Below are 16,773 nucleotides of genomic sequence, written 5' to 3'. Positions count from 1 at the left end.
CGGTTTTTGTCCTAGTAAAAGAGTGCGGGGCCCCTTGGGATGTCCTAAGGGAGCTTATGTATAGTCAGAGCTTGAAGGGGCGCATACTTCTTTCATGCTAATTTTGTTGCGGGGTGACGCTTCGTAGGACAAAGGCCTTCCTTAGATAAAGAAGTAGTTCCGCACATAAATACCATCCATTGTATGCGAAGTGTTTCGGATTGGTTCAACTTGACCCTTTGTTGGAAAACCGTGGCGAGGCGCAAAGTAGAGTGCAGATCGTAGCGGAGAATCAGCATCCGAAGCACTCTTCCGGGTTATTGTTAGTGATATCTGCCGCCCGTGTCTGGAGTCAGGTTCCCGTCTACATGTAGTCCACTGAAATCGCTTAGCTCTAAAGCAGTTTCGATGTCTGTCCAGCGTCGCTGGTGAGTTCTTTGGCTTCGCTTATACCACCACAGCCATGTGAGGAGGATGAGCAACGTTAACGGAATTGTGATGACAAAATAAACCCAGATATATTTCGATGCGATAGGTTGCCCTTGTGATGCATTCCAATTAAACATTGTCATGCTGAAGATGGACTAACACCAACTCAGCAAAATTCTTCGGATAGGAAGTTGTTATTGACCACTTACTGCAATAGACGTCCCAGGGAGAAATACCAGCGTCAGAACTGCAATGGTCTTCATGCTCGCGCTATCCCTTCGACTCTCCTCGGCAATTCTTGCAGAGCTCTTGGCAATCTGGATATTTAGTTGATTATCTCTTCGGCTCTCCTCTGCAATCTTCCGCGAGCTTTTCGAAATCTCTATGCTAAGCTGATTGTCTCTCTGCGCAATGATGCTGAAAATCTATGTAAATCAGAAATGTCAGGTCGCTAGATCACTCCGGATCTTAATATTCATAACCGCAATGTCGTCTGTATTCGATGTGAGACTATTGCACTTACGGCCTTTGACTGATTTCTGATTCTGCGAGGGAGGTTCTCGAAGTCGTATCGGGCTTGTTCTGAGTACCGGATCTGCCTCTCAACCTCTTCTCGCATGATCCTCGAATACTCAAAGCCAGGGGAGAGACTCCGATTTGCGATAGCATCGAAGTATCTCAACATATTGCCTCCAAGTTCTAGCGCAAAGTTCCATCTTTGATGCAGACTCAGGTGTTCCAGGCTAAGTTTATTAAGAATTCGATTATCAGTTTCAGCGTTAGGGGGAACATTTCCAGTCGCTATTCTGGTTTCAACTTCATTGACCTTTTTTATGAGTTTAAATAGTTCGTCTCTATTGTAGATGACCTGTTCCTGAAGAATCCTAACGGGCAGAATCATGAAGTCTCTTCGCGACACGTAGTCTTTAGCATAAGCTTGACCGGATAGGAGATGTTTGATATCGAACATTGGATCCGCAACGTAGAGACCTCGCGAACCGGGTTCTGCTGGATATCCAGTCGCCGAGGCTTTCTGAAGGAGGGAGAGAGAACAAAACGGCCCGCCGTCACGCGGCGTTTGTAGAATAAAACCTCCTTATAATTAGCCCAGGAACTTTTCAAATAATTCCCCTCAGCCAGTATAAACCCACCGATACGCTCTCCTGCTGTCAAATATGCCGAGCCCCCACTGCCATTCTGCCACAAGTTCGCATGCTCATTTGTAATCCAGTCCTCTTGTCTTTCGCGCGCAGAAGTCGTCCGAGGCCAAGGGAAGGGTAGGCGAACAAAATAAGGGGTCCTGGAGGACACTGGCTCCCAAGGTACATACCTAAGACGAGTTAACTCATGTACAGTAATTATGTAAAAATATATGGGAACTTACAATAGCTTGAATATAGCTCCCCTAGACTCCTATAGATCTTGTGAGCGACGGATTCAAAAAGAGCGAAGTATCTTACTTGGTCTTCTGAGAGAAACTTGGCGAAATTCTCTTCGCTGAGCGAGCTCAGTTTGATCTTCTTAGGAAAAGTCCAGGAGGTTCTCTACTTTTTCCATCAGTAACAGAAGATTCTTGCCAGAAGTATTCTTGCCTCGAGTTCCGCGATACTTGTTTCGAACCCAAACAGGTTAGAAAAGTCCCATTGATCGCTCTTTGCTACTTCAACCTCTTCTTCTGAATCACCACCCTCGAAGCCCTGGTGTTGAGCTTGTCCACACGTGGAGTCAGTCATGGTCGGCGAATATGTTCTGTAATGAACGAAAATCACCGCGACTGGCGTGCATCATATATAAAAGGATGGGTAAAAGAACAGTGCTCAAACGCTGGAGAAGCTCGCGCCATAATACTGACCGGACAGTGAGCGAACACCTCCCGCAGACCGAACTTGACGGTAACAGCCTTGCTCGTATGAGGTGTGCCTGCATCACTAAGGCTGAGTACACAGCCTCGGCATTAGCCGAATTGCACGCTAACTTAGGCCAATAGGGTCGGGATAATGTCATGCCTCCTGGAGGATGACGGCCAGAGCCAATCAAAGCAAACATATTTTGTGGGTCAAGATCTAGCCGCTTCGCCTGATTAGTATTAGTAAAAGCCATCTTAAATCGACTCCGTTTGCAAGGACCCTCTGAAGCCTCATTATTTTTCTGCAACAGCTGCGCCCCAGGGTGTGCAAGGCAACCAGAACACACCCTTTTAACTTCCCACTTCAAGCAAAGGGGCGCGTGGTCATGTCGTTTTCCAATTATCTAGGCATGCGCTCAAATTCGAAGGGTAGCCTACGTGTACCCCGGTCCTGCGTAAACATCAATGCAGATCATCTGGTGCTCACATCATTCCACTGGACCTCCCTCTTTGTCTACTGAGGCAGTTCGGCTTCAAAATATCAGTTCGAATTTTAGCCATGTCCCGCAGAAAGATAGTTATCGCAGGTGCTGTAACGAACGACTGGCTTACCTTCCCTCAACCCAGCGGTCATGACCTCGACTCCGAACCTTGGCGCGATCGTAATACTAGTATCATCGTTAGAAGGGGGGGAGTGGGTTTAATCACGGCACTCCTTAACTGCAGCTCTTTACATCATGGCCACGAAATCTTCAGCGTAGACTCGGGGCAGTTGGTGAACCATCAGTCCGCCAAGTTTGTCCATTCGATCCTGGATATGGCGCCTGTAGATGAGGAATCGGACGAGCCGTCGATTTTCAAAGTTGAACGCCTGCGAAGGATTAGGAATCAGTCGTCATATTGGCACTGGCCGCCTGTGCGACTTCAGAAAATTGAAGATCCAGCCCTCCTTCTTATCGTTGACTCCAGCAACGGATTTAAAGACATGGACGCTGGACTGGACCTTTTCCGGCACGTTCGCCCACGATATCTTGTCTACAAGATGGCGCGACCGCTTGGTACTGGGGTGCTCTGGGATGAAGTCCGCCAAGGCCCCTTTGATGAAGAAGATATACGCGATCCTAATAGGTTGGTAGTCGTCGTCAATGCAGACGACCTCCGCGCTGAAGGTATCGAGTTGAGCCGACACCTGTCTTGGGAAAGGGCTGCAGAAGATTTTGTCCGCCAAATAGGATCGAATGGACGTCTCGACTCTCTGGTAACCTGCGCAAATTTGATTGTCCGCTTCGGGTGCGACGGTGTTATACATCATCGTGGACGTGATGGATCGCCTCCAACATTGTATTTCGACCCAATGCGAGCTGAAGGCGAGTTTATCCAATCAAATCTTGGTTACATGATTGGCCTCACTACGGTTTTTACTTCTGCGCTTGCTATTGGAATTCTGGACGAGAAAGAAGGGAGTATTGAACACGGTATCCGTCTCGGTTTCGCTGCTGCCCGTCGCTTGGCACAGATAGGCTTTCGAATCAATCCTGCGGACGGTGCTCCAGACTATCCGCTTCACGACATCGTTCATAACCTAAGATCCGATACAAGGCTTGCCTCCGTTCGTATACCCTCAGCGGATATCACTGCCGGCTCGTCTTGGTCAATCCTAGAAGATACTATGGGAGACCCAGCCGAGATAGCTCGACATATCGTCCAAATCGGTCCCAGCGCTGCCCTCGGGCGCGTGCCCACTGCCCACTTCGGTCGTTTGATGACTGCCGATAGACAGGAAATCGAAAGCTTCCGCTCTATCATCAACCTCTTAAACGAGTACCTTGCCGGACCCCAAACCCACCCCCTATGCATCGGCGTCTTCGGCCCGCATGGCTCCGGGAAGGCCTTTGCCGCAGTGCAAGTAGCCAAAAGCGCAGCCGAAGGACGAAAAGTAGGGAGGCTCGAGTATAATGTATCCCAATTCGCCACCCTCGACGACCTTGCGTCCGCCTTCCAACAAATCCGGGATCATACCCTTGCCGGCTCCCTCCCTCTAGTCTTTTTTGATACCTTCGACGCCGCCTTCGGCATTAACCTAGGATGGCTTCGACAATTCCTCGTCCCCATGCAGAGCGGACGCTTCTCTCAGCGCGGTCAGATCCATCACCTCGGATCCGCAGTGTTCTTCTTCATCAGCAGCTCCTTCCCCACCTTCACCCGCTTCGCTGCCCCTATCGATTATCCGGAAGGTCACGCTGAGCGCACCGCATTTTATGCAGCGAAAGGACCAGATTTCATTAGCTGTCTGCGAGGTTATGTGGACGTCCTGGGCCCTGATTGTACCGATGCCCGGACCGACCGCATGTATCCGATCCGCCGCGCTCTACTACTCCGCGCGTTGATTGAAAGACGTGCACCGAGTCTCAAGGTTGGAGAGCGACTGACCATTGACGACGCCGTGCTCAATGGTCTTTTAATGGTGCCGAACTACCGCCATGGAGCCCGCTCGCTGGAGCAGGTTTTAGCCATGAGCACCATATCCGGGAAGAAGGAATTCGAGCGCGCCGCTCTTCCATCAGAAGCACAGCTAAATCTGCACGTTGACGGGAAAGCGTTTATGGACTTGGTTCGCTATCCTCGCTTGCCCGCTGCCCTGCGGGAGACCATCGCCAAGAGTCTCTATTCCGCGTATCGCCAGCAGCGTAGAAAACTCGCGCACACCGAGCGCGAGCGAGAAGCACTAAACGCTGATCCTGCGATGGGCGAATGGGACGACCTAGCCGAAGAGCTCCGCGAGCCGACGCGCAATCAGGCAGACGATATCCCGCACAAGCTCCGCATGGCGAACTGCTACATGTCCCGCGAAGTCAAAGGACGGGCGCCAGTCGTCGCGTTCACAAAGTCTGAGCTGGAATTGCTGGCGGAGCGCGAGCACGAGCGGTGGAATATGGAGCGGCTCCAGAAGCATTGGCGTATCGGGCCGAGAGAGAGCGAAGAGCATACAGAGCCTTTTTTGACTCCATGGCGTGATTTGGAGCAGCAGTGGAAAGATATTGATCGTGCTACGGTCGAGTGTGTGCCCCGGATTCTTTTGCATCTTGGTTACCACATATATAAACTCGGCACAGGTGGGGGTTGAGTAATATGGGTGCCTTAAATTCAATATATTTGCTGCACTAGCTGTGTTCAACATGAGTGAGAGAAACCTTCCGGCCCCATCTTCGTTTAGTCAGCCACGTCATCATCGGCAATTGGAATCAGGAAACATTGAAATTCAATGTGCCAATATCTAAAACTATTGCTTAGACGCAGAGAAATGTTCCCAGGCCCCCACAGAACCTCCAAGGCTAGAAGATAGCGCGGAAACATTAGAGTACCTTTAGGTTGTAGCTGTGCCAGAGCTTCAAGAAGTTTCTCAAATGCTCCAAAGATATACTCAGTAACCGCCATATCATTACTGGCTCTCTCATGCAGACATGAGGAGTCTTAATTACAAGTAACCCTTTCCAAGCATGAAACTTTCAAGCAGATGTTATGTTGGGTTTGAAAGGAAATTTTTCAAAAGGAATGGGAAGAAAACTAGCGGACCTATGACTGTAGGAGGAGTCCTTTGAACGCTTCCGGACCTAGGAATGAATTGGTACCAGTGTAAAGTATAGTCAATGGCCGCATAACGATTGGTTGTATGTATACCGGGTTTTTAAACGAGCTCCGCTTCCAAGAATAAGTCCGTAACCCGGCACACCAGAATCATACCATNCATGACTGATGCGTAATGACGTATACTCCCAGAGTAGTTGTCTACCCATTTCAGCACTCCTTCAATAGAAGCGCTTCAATCTTTTCCCGAGAACTATCACTTTCCTTCATTTCAGTTACTGTAGTTTACCAGTGCTTTCAGTGCCTAGCCCAATTGATGACAAGAGTGATTCTCGATCCATCTTTGAGTCTATCTTGGCTTGCAATATCATCCGTTTGTTTGCCAGACTGAGGCTCTTTTCCAAGAAAGTGTCATTGCCCAGTTGATTGGGGACGGAATTGCTCGAAGGGGCGTACGTGAGTGAGTCAAGAATGGCCTCAGCCTTGACTCTAATGGCATGAAAATCCTCCTCATCATAGTCCTCCTCACCATAGTCAGTTCCTTGCTCCTTCTTGATTATCAGAAAATGGTCATGAAAATCCTCCTCATCATAGTCCTCCTCACCATAGTCAGTTCCTTGCTCCTTCTTGATTATCAGAAAATGGTGGGCTCTATCTTGGAAATTGAATGCCCTGTAAAGCTGCTGTAGATACGAGATGAATCTGATAGGTTCGGGGGTGCAAGCAAGTTTGTGCGCCAGGAGGGTGAATTGTTTCAGCACATTGTGCACAGGAGTTGGATCTTGGATAACATCCTTCAAGAGCCGCAAGATGGGAAGCGGTGCCTCTCCATTTTTAAGAACGATGGTCACCTCAGGAATTCCATAGAGCCTTTGAAGTGGAGAAAGAATGCTCGCTACATCCTGCACGTTGAGGTCGGCACCCAAGTCCAAACGTATAAGAAGGATTTGAATCATATTTTTGTCCATGATAAAAGAAGTAAAGCAGCGGACAACATCGATTAAATATGAGTAAGCAGGTTCCTCTGAGGCAACTTGGTAGAGAGTGTTTACCCGAATTGTCGTAACAGCAGGACAGCGTATATCAATAGTGAAGTCTTGCATTTTCTTCAGGAAGCTTGGGTAATGATCAATATCTGTCTGAATTTGACTGGTATAACCATGACTCAATTGGTAGTTAGAACCATCCCGGGAAGTCATCTGTATCTCTTTCCAGAATACCCCGCCAGGCATCCAAGGATTGGGGAGAGTGTCCATATCAAAAGTAAGATGAACTTTGTTGAGGCCGTAGAGAATCCCCGTCGCTTCGTGGTTAATTTGATGACAAGTAGCCAAGATTTCGGGATGACATTTTAAGGGTGTAGAAGACGCAGGATAGTCCGTAACAAGAAGTTCACGGTATACAATGTTCCGCAACTCTGGGTGAAGGTTCAGAAAGGGAAAGGGGTGGTCTTTATCCCATTTCCGAAGGCAGTCAATAAATTCTTGCTTTTTTGTCATCTTTTGAAGCGGAATTTGGCGGCTCTTCAGAATTTGCTTCAGGGTTACAACCGTTTGAATTGCATAGTCAGCCGGATATTCCTTCCTCCAATAGCTGCGGCGTAGCATGGAATCTACTTGATGGGAGACAGCTAATGCCATCTATTCTCGCTCATTAGCTTCATAATAACCCTCAAATCATTAGTATTTCTCACTTCTAGCTGCTGATTGTGTTTGCTTTCAATCAGAAGATGTATTCACGAGCCTTCTTCTAGCTTGTGCAACGAGACGCCCGGTCGGTCGACTGCAACTGGTGAAGGCCGATGGGTGTTGACAATTAAATAGAGAATATCGGAATTGAGTGAAGTAAATCATGGAATTGGACTTCAAACCTCACTGCATCAATTGGAGAGTCGAGAAGTAGCGAAAGAATGGCGGAGTAGGCAGCTCAAGGATTAACCTTCAAGTTCAGTCAGAGTGTGAGGGTGGAAGGAGGTGGATAAAAGGTGAAGTTGAGCTCGGAGCAGATCGAGAGGTGAAGAAGATAAGTCAGAATATGTTGGTCGTCACGCCAAAGGCTTCCATAGTGAATGACGACGCAACCATGTGATATACTTTAGACCTTCAGCTCTTCCAACCAGAAGCTAAACGCCTTTTCGTAGCTCAATCCCTTGGTTTTGCAATATATTAGCGTGTTGGGTGAACATCGTGTTTACGAGGAAAGTTAATTCTGATTTCCCTCAATATCACGTCTAAAGGCGTTGCAGACGAAAGTGATATTTGTAGCGTAGCTTGTGTAATTTACATAAAAAAATTCAAGCAAACCTCTAATCCCACTTTTCGCCGTAATATCAGTTTCCATTCTTTAATACTCACTCAATAACAATTCAGAACCTATGGGGTATCTGGGGCTTCAAGCCATCTAGTACTAATCTTCCAGTACCAAGCTGTTAGTAAGCTCATTTTTACTCTAAGTTGGTTTAAGAAGGTTCGACGCTCTGGGGCCACCATCTTCTCGGAAAGAGTGACCGGCAGTCTTCTAGGCTCGTTGAATAGTAACGTTGGAAAAGTTTGGACCTAACCATCTTCGATTTGATGAGCTGCTCGACGACTTCTCGCACACCACCACTAACGGGAAATGGTGAGGCGAACAATAGATTTCTTGCGAGCGTATCCCGCGAGATAGAAAGATAACACTGGCCGTACTGCCTCACGAGTTCATATAGCATCCCATCCATCACTTCGCCTGTGTCTTGAATCAGGTCGTGCATGACGTACTCATGTCGAGTATCGTAGAACATCTGGAAGAGATTTGTGAAGGTTTCCGGCTTAGTACCGCCGATCAAGGGACTGACTCCGGTCTGTCCCAGCATCAGACTCCGGACGCGACGATAGGCCAGGGTTCCAGGCCTCAGCATGTTTTTACCGGCTAGAGATCTGATGCGATAGTCGGACTCGTCATCTTTTCGTTCTATCTAATATGCGGAGAGTAGTACCACAGATATAATCTCGTACTTCTTCGCAATCATGTTGCCGTATTGAAAGATGTCATACACCTTTGCGGGGTCTCATATGATATCGTGTAGTAGGCTAGTAAAGTATTCTGGAACATTCTTATGCGGAATGTTAAACTTGACCTTTTTAATACCAGAAAATCGAGTCAGCGGGAGAAGAAGTTGGAGGACCACTGTTAGATCTAGGTAAATATCAACGTCAAGGGACACTTCCAATTGGCGAATTTAATGATCCGACATCCATGTTGACATGAGGCCTCGTGTCGAATGAGAGAGACTTTCGGGAGAAGGAGGGTCGTAAATCTCTCTAGGAAGTTGCTCATACAGGCTGGGACGATGTCTAATGGTGAAAAAAAAGCATGCATATTCGGTAAAAACTCTGGATATTCCTCTATCATCTGCTCGAAAATGACAGCGTGACCTTCGCTGATGGTGTAAGTCTCTCCTGTGGGCAAATGAGGTTGCGCCACCATTCTCGAATGCTGGGAGCCATGGCGTGTTGTGCGGAACTGAAAAGCAGACTAACTATGTTGCAAGCGTAGAGGCAGCTGCCAGCCTCCTCCTTGATTTGAGAGCATGTTGCAAGGATTTCTGGATGACAGTGTCGATTCCATCTATGCTGAACTCGTTAGAAACGACGAGGTAATGGTAGATCTTATTTCGCAACTCCGGGGGTAGATTTAGAAAGCCCACTTTGCAGTTGACAGAAATTGTATTGAGTCTCATAGGCAGAGAAGTTTGTTGAGATGACCGTGTGCCGCTAATCCCGGGTACAAGGACCAAAGAGTGTTGAAAATTAGAAGCGAGGATTCGAAGGAGTCGTGCAGAGTGTTAAACAAAGGAAATGCTCTAATAAAGTTGCTGTGGACCTGTGAACTTGATTGTGGGCCGCTTGGTAGTAAAGAAGGATCAATCGATTAACTGTGATATGTTCTAACCGTTGCTTTGATGGGAGTAGAGAGCCATTTATACCTGCCTAAGGTTAGAGTGTATCCCAAGGACAGATAGTAGTCAAAGTATATATCCAATAATCCATTGATCGAAAAAGAGTATAATAAATTAACCTTGATACCTATCCACTGACACGAAACAATAGACAAACTTTGGAGGCTTTGGTATGGAGGAATTAATGCAGAGATATCTGACGCAACAGCGCCCGCTGATGAGATTATGGTTGAGCTTTCTTTTGTTTTGTATTCTCTAGGAGTCTAGCGTACCAACTGTTGTATTTTTAGATTGAACGATGGTGCGTATGCTAACGTAGTGAGATGCCCTCTTCCTCAAGAGGCGCATCAATGGATTCAGCACCAAAACCATCGCTCGCTCCATCATCGAGTTCGCCCTCATCACTTGGAAGCTCGAAACGCATGAATTTCTCATCCTTCGCTTCCGCTGTAGAAAAAGCATGATCAGTATTTTGTACATAGGTAAAAGGAAGCCTGATATGAGGAATAGTGACTTACTTCCCCACTCCACCACTTGGCCCTCCTGAACTTCGCAGTCTTTTAAGACCGTCTTCTCATCGCCCTTCGCTGGTCCCCCCTCAACCCTACACCGCCTCCCGAGAATGCATCCTGTTAACTGGGCATTCTCGCCCACTTCAGCGCCTTCCATCAGCAGGCATCGCATCAAACGCGCACCTTCGCCGATCTTGCAGTTAGCCCCAATAACAGATTCTTTAACGTTGCACTTCTCTTCCACTGTGACATTCTCGGCAAGGAGAGAGTTTTCGGCTTCAACTCTGCATTTTTTAGGTATTGATTCTCGATGGGCGATTTTGGCCTGGTGTGCGTAGGGAGATGCTGAATCCTTGCCTACTTCTTCGACGGATGGAAGTTTGGCGAGGCGAAGAGAGACTGTCAGAAGGAGCTGTGCTGTGTCCACCCTTCGAATGAGTGGGTAAGAAGGTCCAGAAGGCTGGACGTATGCTAGGATGGGAGGGATTGTAAGTTTAGACCTAGGGCCAAGTATTGGGAGCGGCGCATCAGGAGCATCAGGATCTCGCACTCGTGATGCGAAAGTAGTCGAGGTGTTTGGATATGTGCCGTCTTCTGGGCCCACCCATGTACTACTCAACATCGCGACATTGACTTCATTATCAAGGACCGAGTCCCCTACTTCCTCGCCCTTCGAGCTCGTCGGTCTTTGGAGAATGTTGCGCAGGCCGAGCTTGTCCCCAAGGCCATCTTGCCACCCCGCTTTTGCCCACCAGCCCAAGACTTCTTCGCTAACACTTTCAAATTTCTCGTTTTTCTTCATCATCTCCAAAACCCAATAGGGAAAGAAGTAGATGTGCGCGTCACGATGCGTGGTGAGCATTTTGATGCGACCGTGTTTCTTCAACAAGGAATGCCGTACAGGAAAGCATTTGTTCTCTTCTGTGATATCATTTAACGTGTCTGTAGGAACCGTATAGACCAGATTTGATATATCGCGACGTAATGAGTCCGCCGGCGGAGGAACAAGCGGCGGTGGTAGCGGAGTGGTAGCAATGAAATCTGTCTCCTCGCCTTTCACGCTACCTTCTCCCTTGGTTTGATACCAGACGCCGAGGCCTCCTCTTCGTCCAATTTTTTCACCTCCAATGCCCATAGGCGCATTCCCTACCTCTGTCCTACCTCCAGTCGCGCCTCCTAGCCCTGCCTCCTCTACCATCCATGTTTCAACTAATGACGCACCGTCCAGTTCACACACGAGGTCGCATGGAAGAACAATGAAGTCACCAGTAACCGCAGCTTGAACTTCTGGCAATCTGAATATCTCTCCAGTTCCGGTTTGATGCGTCAGGCCCTCCGGAGCGAGAATGTCTGGTTTGGGAGCGGGGAGGGATGTAAGGTGGGGGTTTTGTGAGAGAGCTGCATCGATAGCTTCTAATGATTCTGGAGGCGTGATAAGGATAATGTCTACATTCAAAAAATACTGTAATTAGTATCTATTTTCAAAGTGACACTATTCTAGACATACAGTCACATACTTGTAACTCCCGTCCTGTAACACCATTCCAGTGGATACCACACCATGGGCCGGTTTGCTATCGGTATAAGAGCTTTAGGAATGTCCTTAGGGCTCGATGTGAATGTGCTTATGGAGGCCCCCGGGCCGCACAATATGAGGGCTTGGAACCCGGGTGGAGGCATGGTAGCGTGGGGCATCGCCTGGAGGAGGGGTCGGTATAGGCGCGTATCTCTGCCAGAATGTAGGATATTCGGTAGCCAATGTCTTCTTATGTTCAAAAAGCGGTGATTCTGCCTCCTCAAGTAAGGTCGTCCTGTGTAGTATTGTCCTGGATATGTAGGTCGAAATATTGTGAGTCTTCAATATTCTTCGGCTCATCCTCGGCTCGGCAGCACATGTTCCTTTGACATGGCTAGCTCCATCCCAACTGCCCAGCCACCTCCACAATACCACAACAACTTGAGTCCTCGGTCAGCTCCGCACCACTTACTACGCCGAACACCAGGTCTCGAGAATAAGAGAATGTAAACTTCACCCGCAATGTCCTTCTCATACGACCGTTACGACCGTCGCCAGACCTCTAACCGCCGTACAACTCTCGGCTACTGGGTCCCCCTGGTCTTCACCGTAACTGTCGCGACCGCTGGTCTTGTAGCCTGGATATGGAGTGAGAGACGAGTCGACGACGACGAGTCCGATGACGCCGATCTCAGCTATGGCGAGGACAGGGACACCACGCGACCACCTGGGCCAATTCCTGGACCCGGAGGAAACATTGGGAGGGAGACTGGGTCGGTCTCTCACGGAGTAGAGACGCATGAAGAGGAGAGTTTTATTGCGCGCATGTCGGGCGCTATCCAACGCACACCAAGTCCCCAGCAGATGTTTGATACCGTGAGCAAAAAGGCGGTTGCGGGATTTGCAGCAGCGGGAGCAGCGGTGGGCGGCGCGCTGTCGTCAATCCGTGAGGAGGAGAAGGATGATTATGGAGACCATTCCAGGTGGTCTGAGGAGGCTGCTATCAGGCGCAATGTTGAAGCTCAGTCTGCCCAGAGTGCGTCTACAGTGGTGGTACAAGCCAGTTCGTCCAACACGGCGGTGCGTACCGGGCCTCAAACAACTGGTGGGCGGCGAAAGACCGTTGTTGTGGTCGTGTCAGCCGAAACTACACTGGACAGTATGCATGAAATAGAAGAGCAGGGACCGTATCACACCGAGCACGCTGTAAGTCACCATTTTTCCAAATATATATTCTGGCGTAGTGAAGCTAACCTACTGCAGTCGATCCTCTCACACCTCCCAGATACCAATTTCGCCACAACCAACCTCTTCGTCCTCATCTACTCACCATCCCTTAAATCACGGCCAAATTCTCCTCACTTAGCCCAATCTCTTGGCTCGTCGTACGCCGCTCTTTCTACACCAGCGCCGACACCTGGCGAAGAGCTTACCTCCATCGCACCGCACCCAGACGATAACACTATATACACCCCCGCCCAGAGTGCCACAACGCCGGCTCTTTCAGCACGGGACTCGGATCATTCACTCTGGAACTCGCTGCATGCGCAAGCACTGAGACTGGTTGAGAATCCCACGATGGTTATGCCATTCACGACACCCACAGGTTACATTCACATGCTGCGGCACCTGTCGCCAGATCTTGTATACGTGGTGGAAGCGCTCAGCGGTGATAACGGCGTCAACGTCGAGCAAATCAAATCCTGGGTAGGCCAAGTCATCGTCGTTGTCGGCGGTGACGGCGCCGGCCTCGGAGGTCTGGTAGACACGGATGACGAAGCTGGCGATGCCAAAGTGGAAAGCAGATACAGAGGCCGGAACAGGTGGTGGGAGAGCGGCGATATGGTTGGGCTTGGGAAGGGCGTTGAGATTGTCGATGCAGCGCGGATCCGGGAAGATTTCGAGCGGAGAGTTGTAGGTCGGGATTAAAAGGCTGCGTTGGGTGTTTATGAAAGAGGAGTGGCGGCCTATTGTTAGTATTTTGATGCTGATGGAAATGGTTACGATGAGTGGATGGAATCGAACGGAATGCGGCACGTCTTTGCTCTTCACAACACTTTATTTGGGATAACTTCCTTCTACCTCACCTCTTATATAAGATTTGGATCTTGACAATTGAATGCAACTATATAACATGCATCCTGCCCAGGATCAAACACGATGTAGTGATGATGGTATGGAGGCTGCTTCCTCTCAGTATCTCCAAGACCACCGAAGCTGTGATTCGTGGCTTCGCGGCTTAGATGTTTAAACATCACTTCGTCACCCTCGTGTTCAGACGACGATGCATCTCCCAATGGTCTGGATGTTTAGACGTATGTTGTTTGCTAACATGGACTTCTTATGATTTTGAGCTCTAGTTTGAACAACTGGTTGAATGAGAATGAATTTGAGTTAGTGGTGCAGCATACTTTCATTCAACTTGAGAAAGGAACTCGCGCATTGCTATATCTAAGTACTAGTCCACACAGCTATTTTTCTACATCTAGCACATTGTATTGAGACGAATATGCGCTGTATGACTGTTCGAAGCCCCGAATTGGAGGGTTTGTTGGCTAGAATCAGAGGACATCGGACCGACTTTACGTACCTTGTAAGTTTTAGATGCCGCCTGAACGACGCCAGAAATAGACAGAAAACAATAGCAGGCATAATCTAACGCATTGAGATTTAGGCAATGGCTCTGGACTTGTTGCACTTGGGCTTCTGCAGGCTAAGACGTGAAAGCGCCCTTCGCCTCCAGCCAATCAAGCAGAAACGAATCTTTAGTCCAGGCACCGACACCCTCATGTAATGATACCAAATAACATCCTCGGCCCCAAAAACCTCAGGAAACAAATTTGCAATTCCGTGGAACAATGTGCCTGTTCGATGCAACCCCAAGTTTATCATGAAGCTATGAAGATGGCCCCCATGTCTGCCTGGCTGTGCCATTCACCCATAAGATCTCGGATTCTTATGTTTCCATCGGTATATCCTGCAATCATTCAGTCATTCAGTCATTCAGTCGCTTGCCTATCTGGCTCTCCAGACGGGTTGTAACATTCAGTTAAACTTCCTATCAAATTCTCAATTCGGTTGACTTCAATTGTCCCAATCAACCCTCAGACAAACTTCAAAGCTTGCAAGCCTGTCAAACCGTACGCCTCAACCACAATCACCATCTCAACCCACTCCCTTCATTCTAAAACACAACCACTCACATCTCCATTATGCCAGAAGACCGCACCCCGTGCATCACCCGCTCCAGCAGCTCTTCTCCCTTTTCTCCCCCAACCAGCTCAACCGCCACCTCAGCACACTGACCATGNATCCCTCACCCCACATCCGCTCCTCGCTGTGCAACCCACCACACGCAACCTCCTCCTCCGGCAAATGCCCCATCACAATCCCAAACCTCCCCCGCCACCCAACCAGCCTCCTACTCCAGCACCCCGAACACAACGCCTCGCTCTACGGCAAGCCCCTCTGGCCCGCACCGCCCCTCCCCCCCTACCAATTCAACATGTCCGACACCGACTTCTACACGCAGGACTTATAGTGCGTCCCCCATCCCCTCCCCATCCACCCACGCTAACACGCCCCCAGCACCCGCCTCCGCATCCCCTTCAACGCCCACACGCCCCACATCGGCCTCGTATCCCTTGAGCGCCTCGAGGACGTCCTCCTCGCCGACGCCTTCCGGCGCACGCGCCTGGCGCTCGCCCAGCGCGCCTTCGAGGGCGCCGCGTGGCTGTACGACCGCGCGCTGTATGAGCGGGGCGGCGTAGTGCTGGAGCGGTTTCTGGAGCTGTTGGGGAGCGATAGCCAGGGGAATACGACGGTGGGGGAGGTTGAGCGGGTGTTTTGCGTTGTTGCGGCGGAGGGGTGGGGGTAGTGATTGGGGGGTTGAGGGTTAGAGGGACTGGGGGGATGGATTCCTTTGGCCGGGGGGCTGAGTCGAGCGACAGGTTGGTGGTTGTGCGTAGGTGTGGTTCGGGTGTTTGGGAGGCTGGCGTTGAGTATAAAACTCACGTCTCTCCATAATCATATATCCATACAGTTGGCCGTCCCTCACACCCTCCCAACCTTAATCGTACCAAATAGCGTTCGCACAGCATCCTCCATCGTCAATCTGGACCGTCGCCACAGCCTCCGCTGAGCTCCCATTCGCCGTGGCCCGCTAGACCTGCACGAATCCCGCCGAGCTATCTGTCAGCGCCGCCCACTCATCTGAGAAGAAGGCTAGAGCAACAGAGTTTATCGTTCCGCCGCTGGATGTTGTTGGCTCCAGAAAGAGCTGCTTTATTGGTGCGCCGGTTGGTGAAAGAGAGATGGTGCTGATGTAGCCTGGCTGTTAGTTGAGCGGGCCCGGGATGTCGCCCACAGGAAGACGCCGCTGGATGCGAGGGCCACTTCGTCGGACTAGTAGGCCGAGTTTGATAAACCTGTAGATAGGTTTTAGAGCTTGACATACGGCGGCACATAGGGTTGGGAAAGTAGATTTATAGGAGATGGATAAATGGCTAGAGATGGTTTACCTTTGGGTATTAGTGGATATGTGGTGTTTGCCGGAGTCGTCGGCCAAGTAGAGGAATTGCTGGTCTGGGCTGAGTGCGAGACCGACGTCTCCTGACGCTCATTATGGTCCTGCAGTATGCTGTGCCACCGAAAGTTGTGCCGTAGACTGCATACGGGAATTGCGGGGAGGCCACTGCGAAGATAATTTTTGTGTTCGAGCCTTGCGGTTTGGACTGCAATTTTAGCGTACGCGAGGGAGCTGGAGATCGGCAGGGCCAAACTAAATTAATCTTTCACGTGATCTCGCATACGTCCAATACAGTAAAATCTCCTTAATACGATATGGGGTATATAACGATAACCTCTACATTACGATCTACACCCCTTAATCAAGCCTTTTTGGTGTAATATTACGATAATCTGACTTTTGGCAATATCGTTAAGCACCTACCACCAATATCGGTATAAC

The 16,773-nt window shown here is 49.4% G+C and overlaps 6 protein-coding genes across 6 annotated transcripts; 3 read left to right on the top strand and 3 right to left on the bottom strand.

Moving 5' to 3' along the window:
• Positions 1 to 85: 85 nt before the first annotated feature.
• On the bottom strand, positions 86 to 2,312 carry K441DRAFT_89226 (uncharacterized protein). The gene is made up of 8 exons (XM_067654516.1): positions 2,001 to 2,312; positions 1,869 to 1,952; positions 1,793 to 1,821; positions 1,560 to 1,738; positions 1,377 to 1,500; positions 932 to 1,316; positions 618 to 833; positions 86 to 563 (listed from the first exon to the last, which is right to left on the bottom strand). The coding sequence occupies exons 1-8, from the start codon at positions 2,139 to 2,141 to the stop codon at positions 303 to 305; spliced, it is 1,419 nt and encodes a 472-aa protein (XP_067504321.1). The 5' UTR covers positions 2,142 to 2,312; the 3' UTR covers positions 86 to 302.
• Positions 2,313 to 2,813: 501 nt separating this feature from the next.
• K441DRAFT_558579 (uncharacterized protein) lies at positions 2,814 to 5,378 on the top strand (the record flags this gene model as incomplete). The annotated part of the gene is made up of 1 exon (XM_067643416.1): positions 2,814 to 5,378. One exon carries the CDS (start codon positions 2,814 to 2,816, stop codon positions 5,376 to 5,378), a length of 2,565 nt encoding a protein of 854 aa, XP_067504320.1.
• Positions 5,379 to 6,114: 736 nt separating this feature from the next.
• K441DRAFT_696105 (uncharacterized protein) lies at positions 6,115 to 7,095 on the bottom strand (the record flags this gene model as incomplete). The annotated part of the gene is made up of 1 exon (XM_067652858.1): positions 6,115 to 7,095. One exon carries the CDS (start codon positions 7,093 to 7,095, stop codon positions 6,115 to 6,117), a length of 981 nt encoding a protein of 326 aa, XP_067504319.1.
• Positions 7,096 to 10,086: 2,991 nt separating this feature from the next.
• K441DRAFT_558918 (uncharacterized protein) lies at positions 10,087 to 11,983 on the bottom strand (the record flags this gene model as incomplete). Its single annotated transcript, XM_067643426.1, has 3 exons — positions 10,087 to 10,223; positions 10,295 to 11,734; positions 11,806 to 11,983. The coding sequence occupies 3 exons, from the start codon at positions 11,981 to 11,983 to the stop codon at positions 10,087 to 10,089; spliced, it is 1,755 nt and encodes a 584-aa protein (XP_067504318.1).
• A 343-nt stretch (positions 11,984 to 12,326) lies between these two features.
• Positions 12,327 to 13,799, top strand: K441DRAFT_635620 (uncharacterized protein; the record flags this gene model as incomplete). The annotated part of the gene is made up of 2 exons (XM_067646439.1): positions 12,327 to 13,010; positions 13,068 to 13,799. 2 exons carry the CDS (start codon positions 12,327 to 12,329, stop codon positions 13,731 to 13,733), a joined length of 1,350 nt encoding a protein of 449 aa, XP_067504317.1. The 3' UTR covers positions 13,734 to 13,799.
• A 1,140-nt stretch (positions 13,800 to 14,939) lies between these two features.
• On the top strand, positions 14,940 to 15,847 carry K441DRAFT_89148 (uncharacterized protein). The gene is made up of 3 exons (XM_067654515.1): positions 14,940 to 14,944; positions 15,024 to 15,344; positions 15,393 to 15,847. The coding sequence occupies exons 2-3, from the start codon at positions 15,112 to 15,114 to the stop codon at positions 15,679 to 15,681; spliced, it is 522 nt and encodes a 173-aa protein (XP_067504316.1). The 5' UTR covers positions 14,940 to 14,944; positions 15,024 to 15,111; the 3' UTR covers positions 15,682 to 15,847.
• The last annotated feature ends 926 nt before the right edge of the window (positions 15,848 to 16,773 follow it).

This window comes from Cenococcum geophilum (assembly GCF_001692895.1).
Source record: "Cenococcum geophilum 1.58 unplaced genomic scaffold K441scaffold_19, whole genome shotgun sequence".
NCBI classification, from domain to species: domain Eukaryota; kingdom Fungi; phylum Ascomycota; class Dothideomycetes; order Gloniales; family Gloniaceae; genus Cenococcum; species Cenococcum geophilum.
Note: the sequence above shows the minus strand (reverse complement) of the source record. Positions and strands in the feature narration are given on the sequence as shown.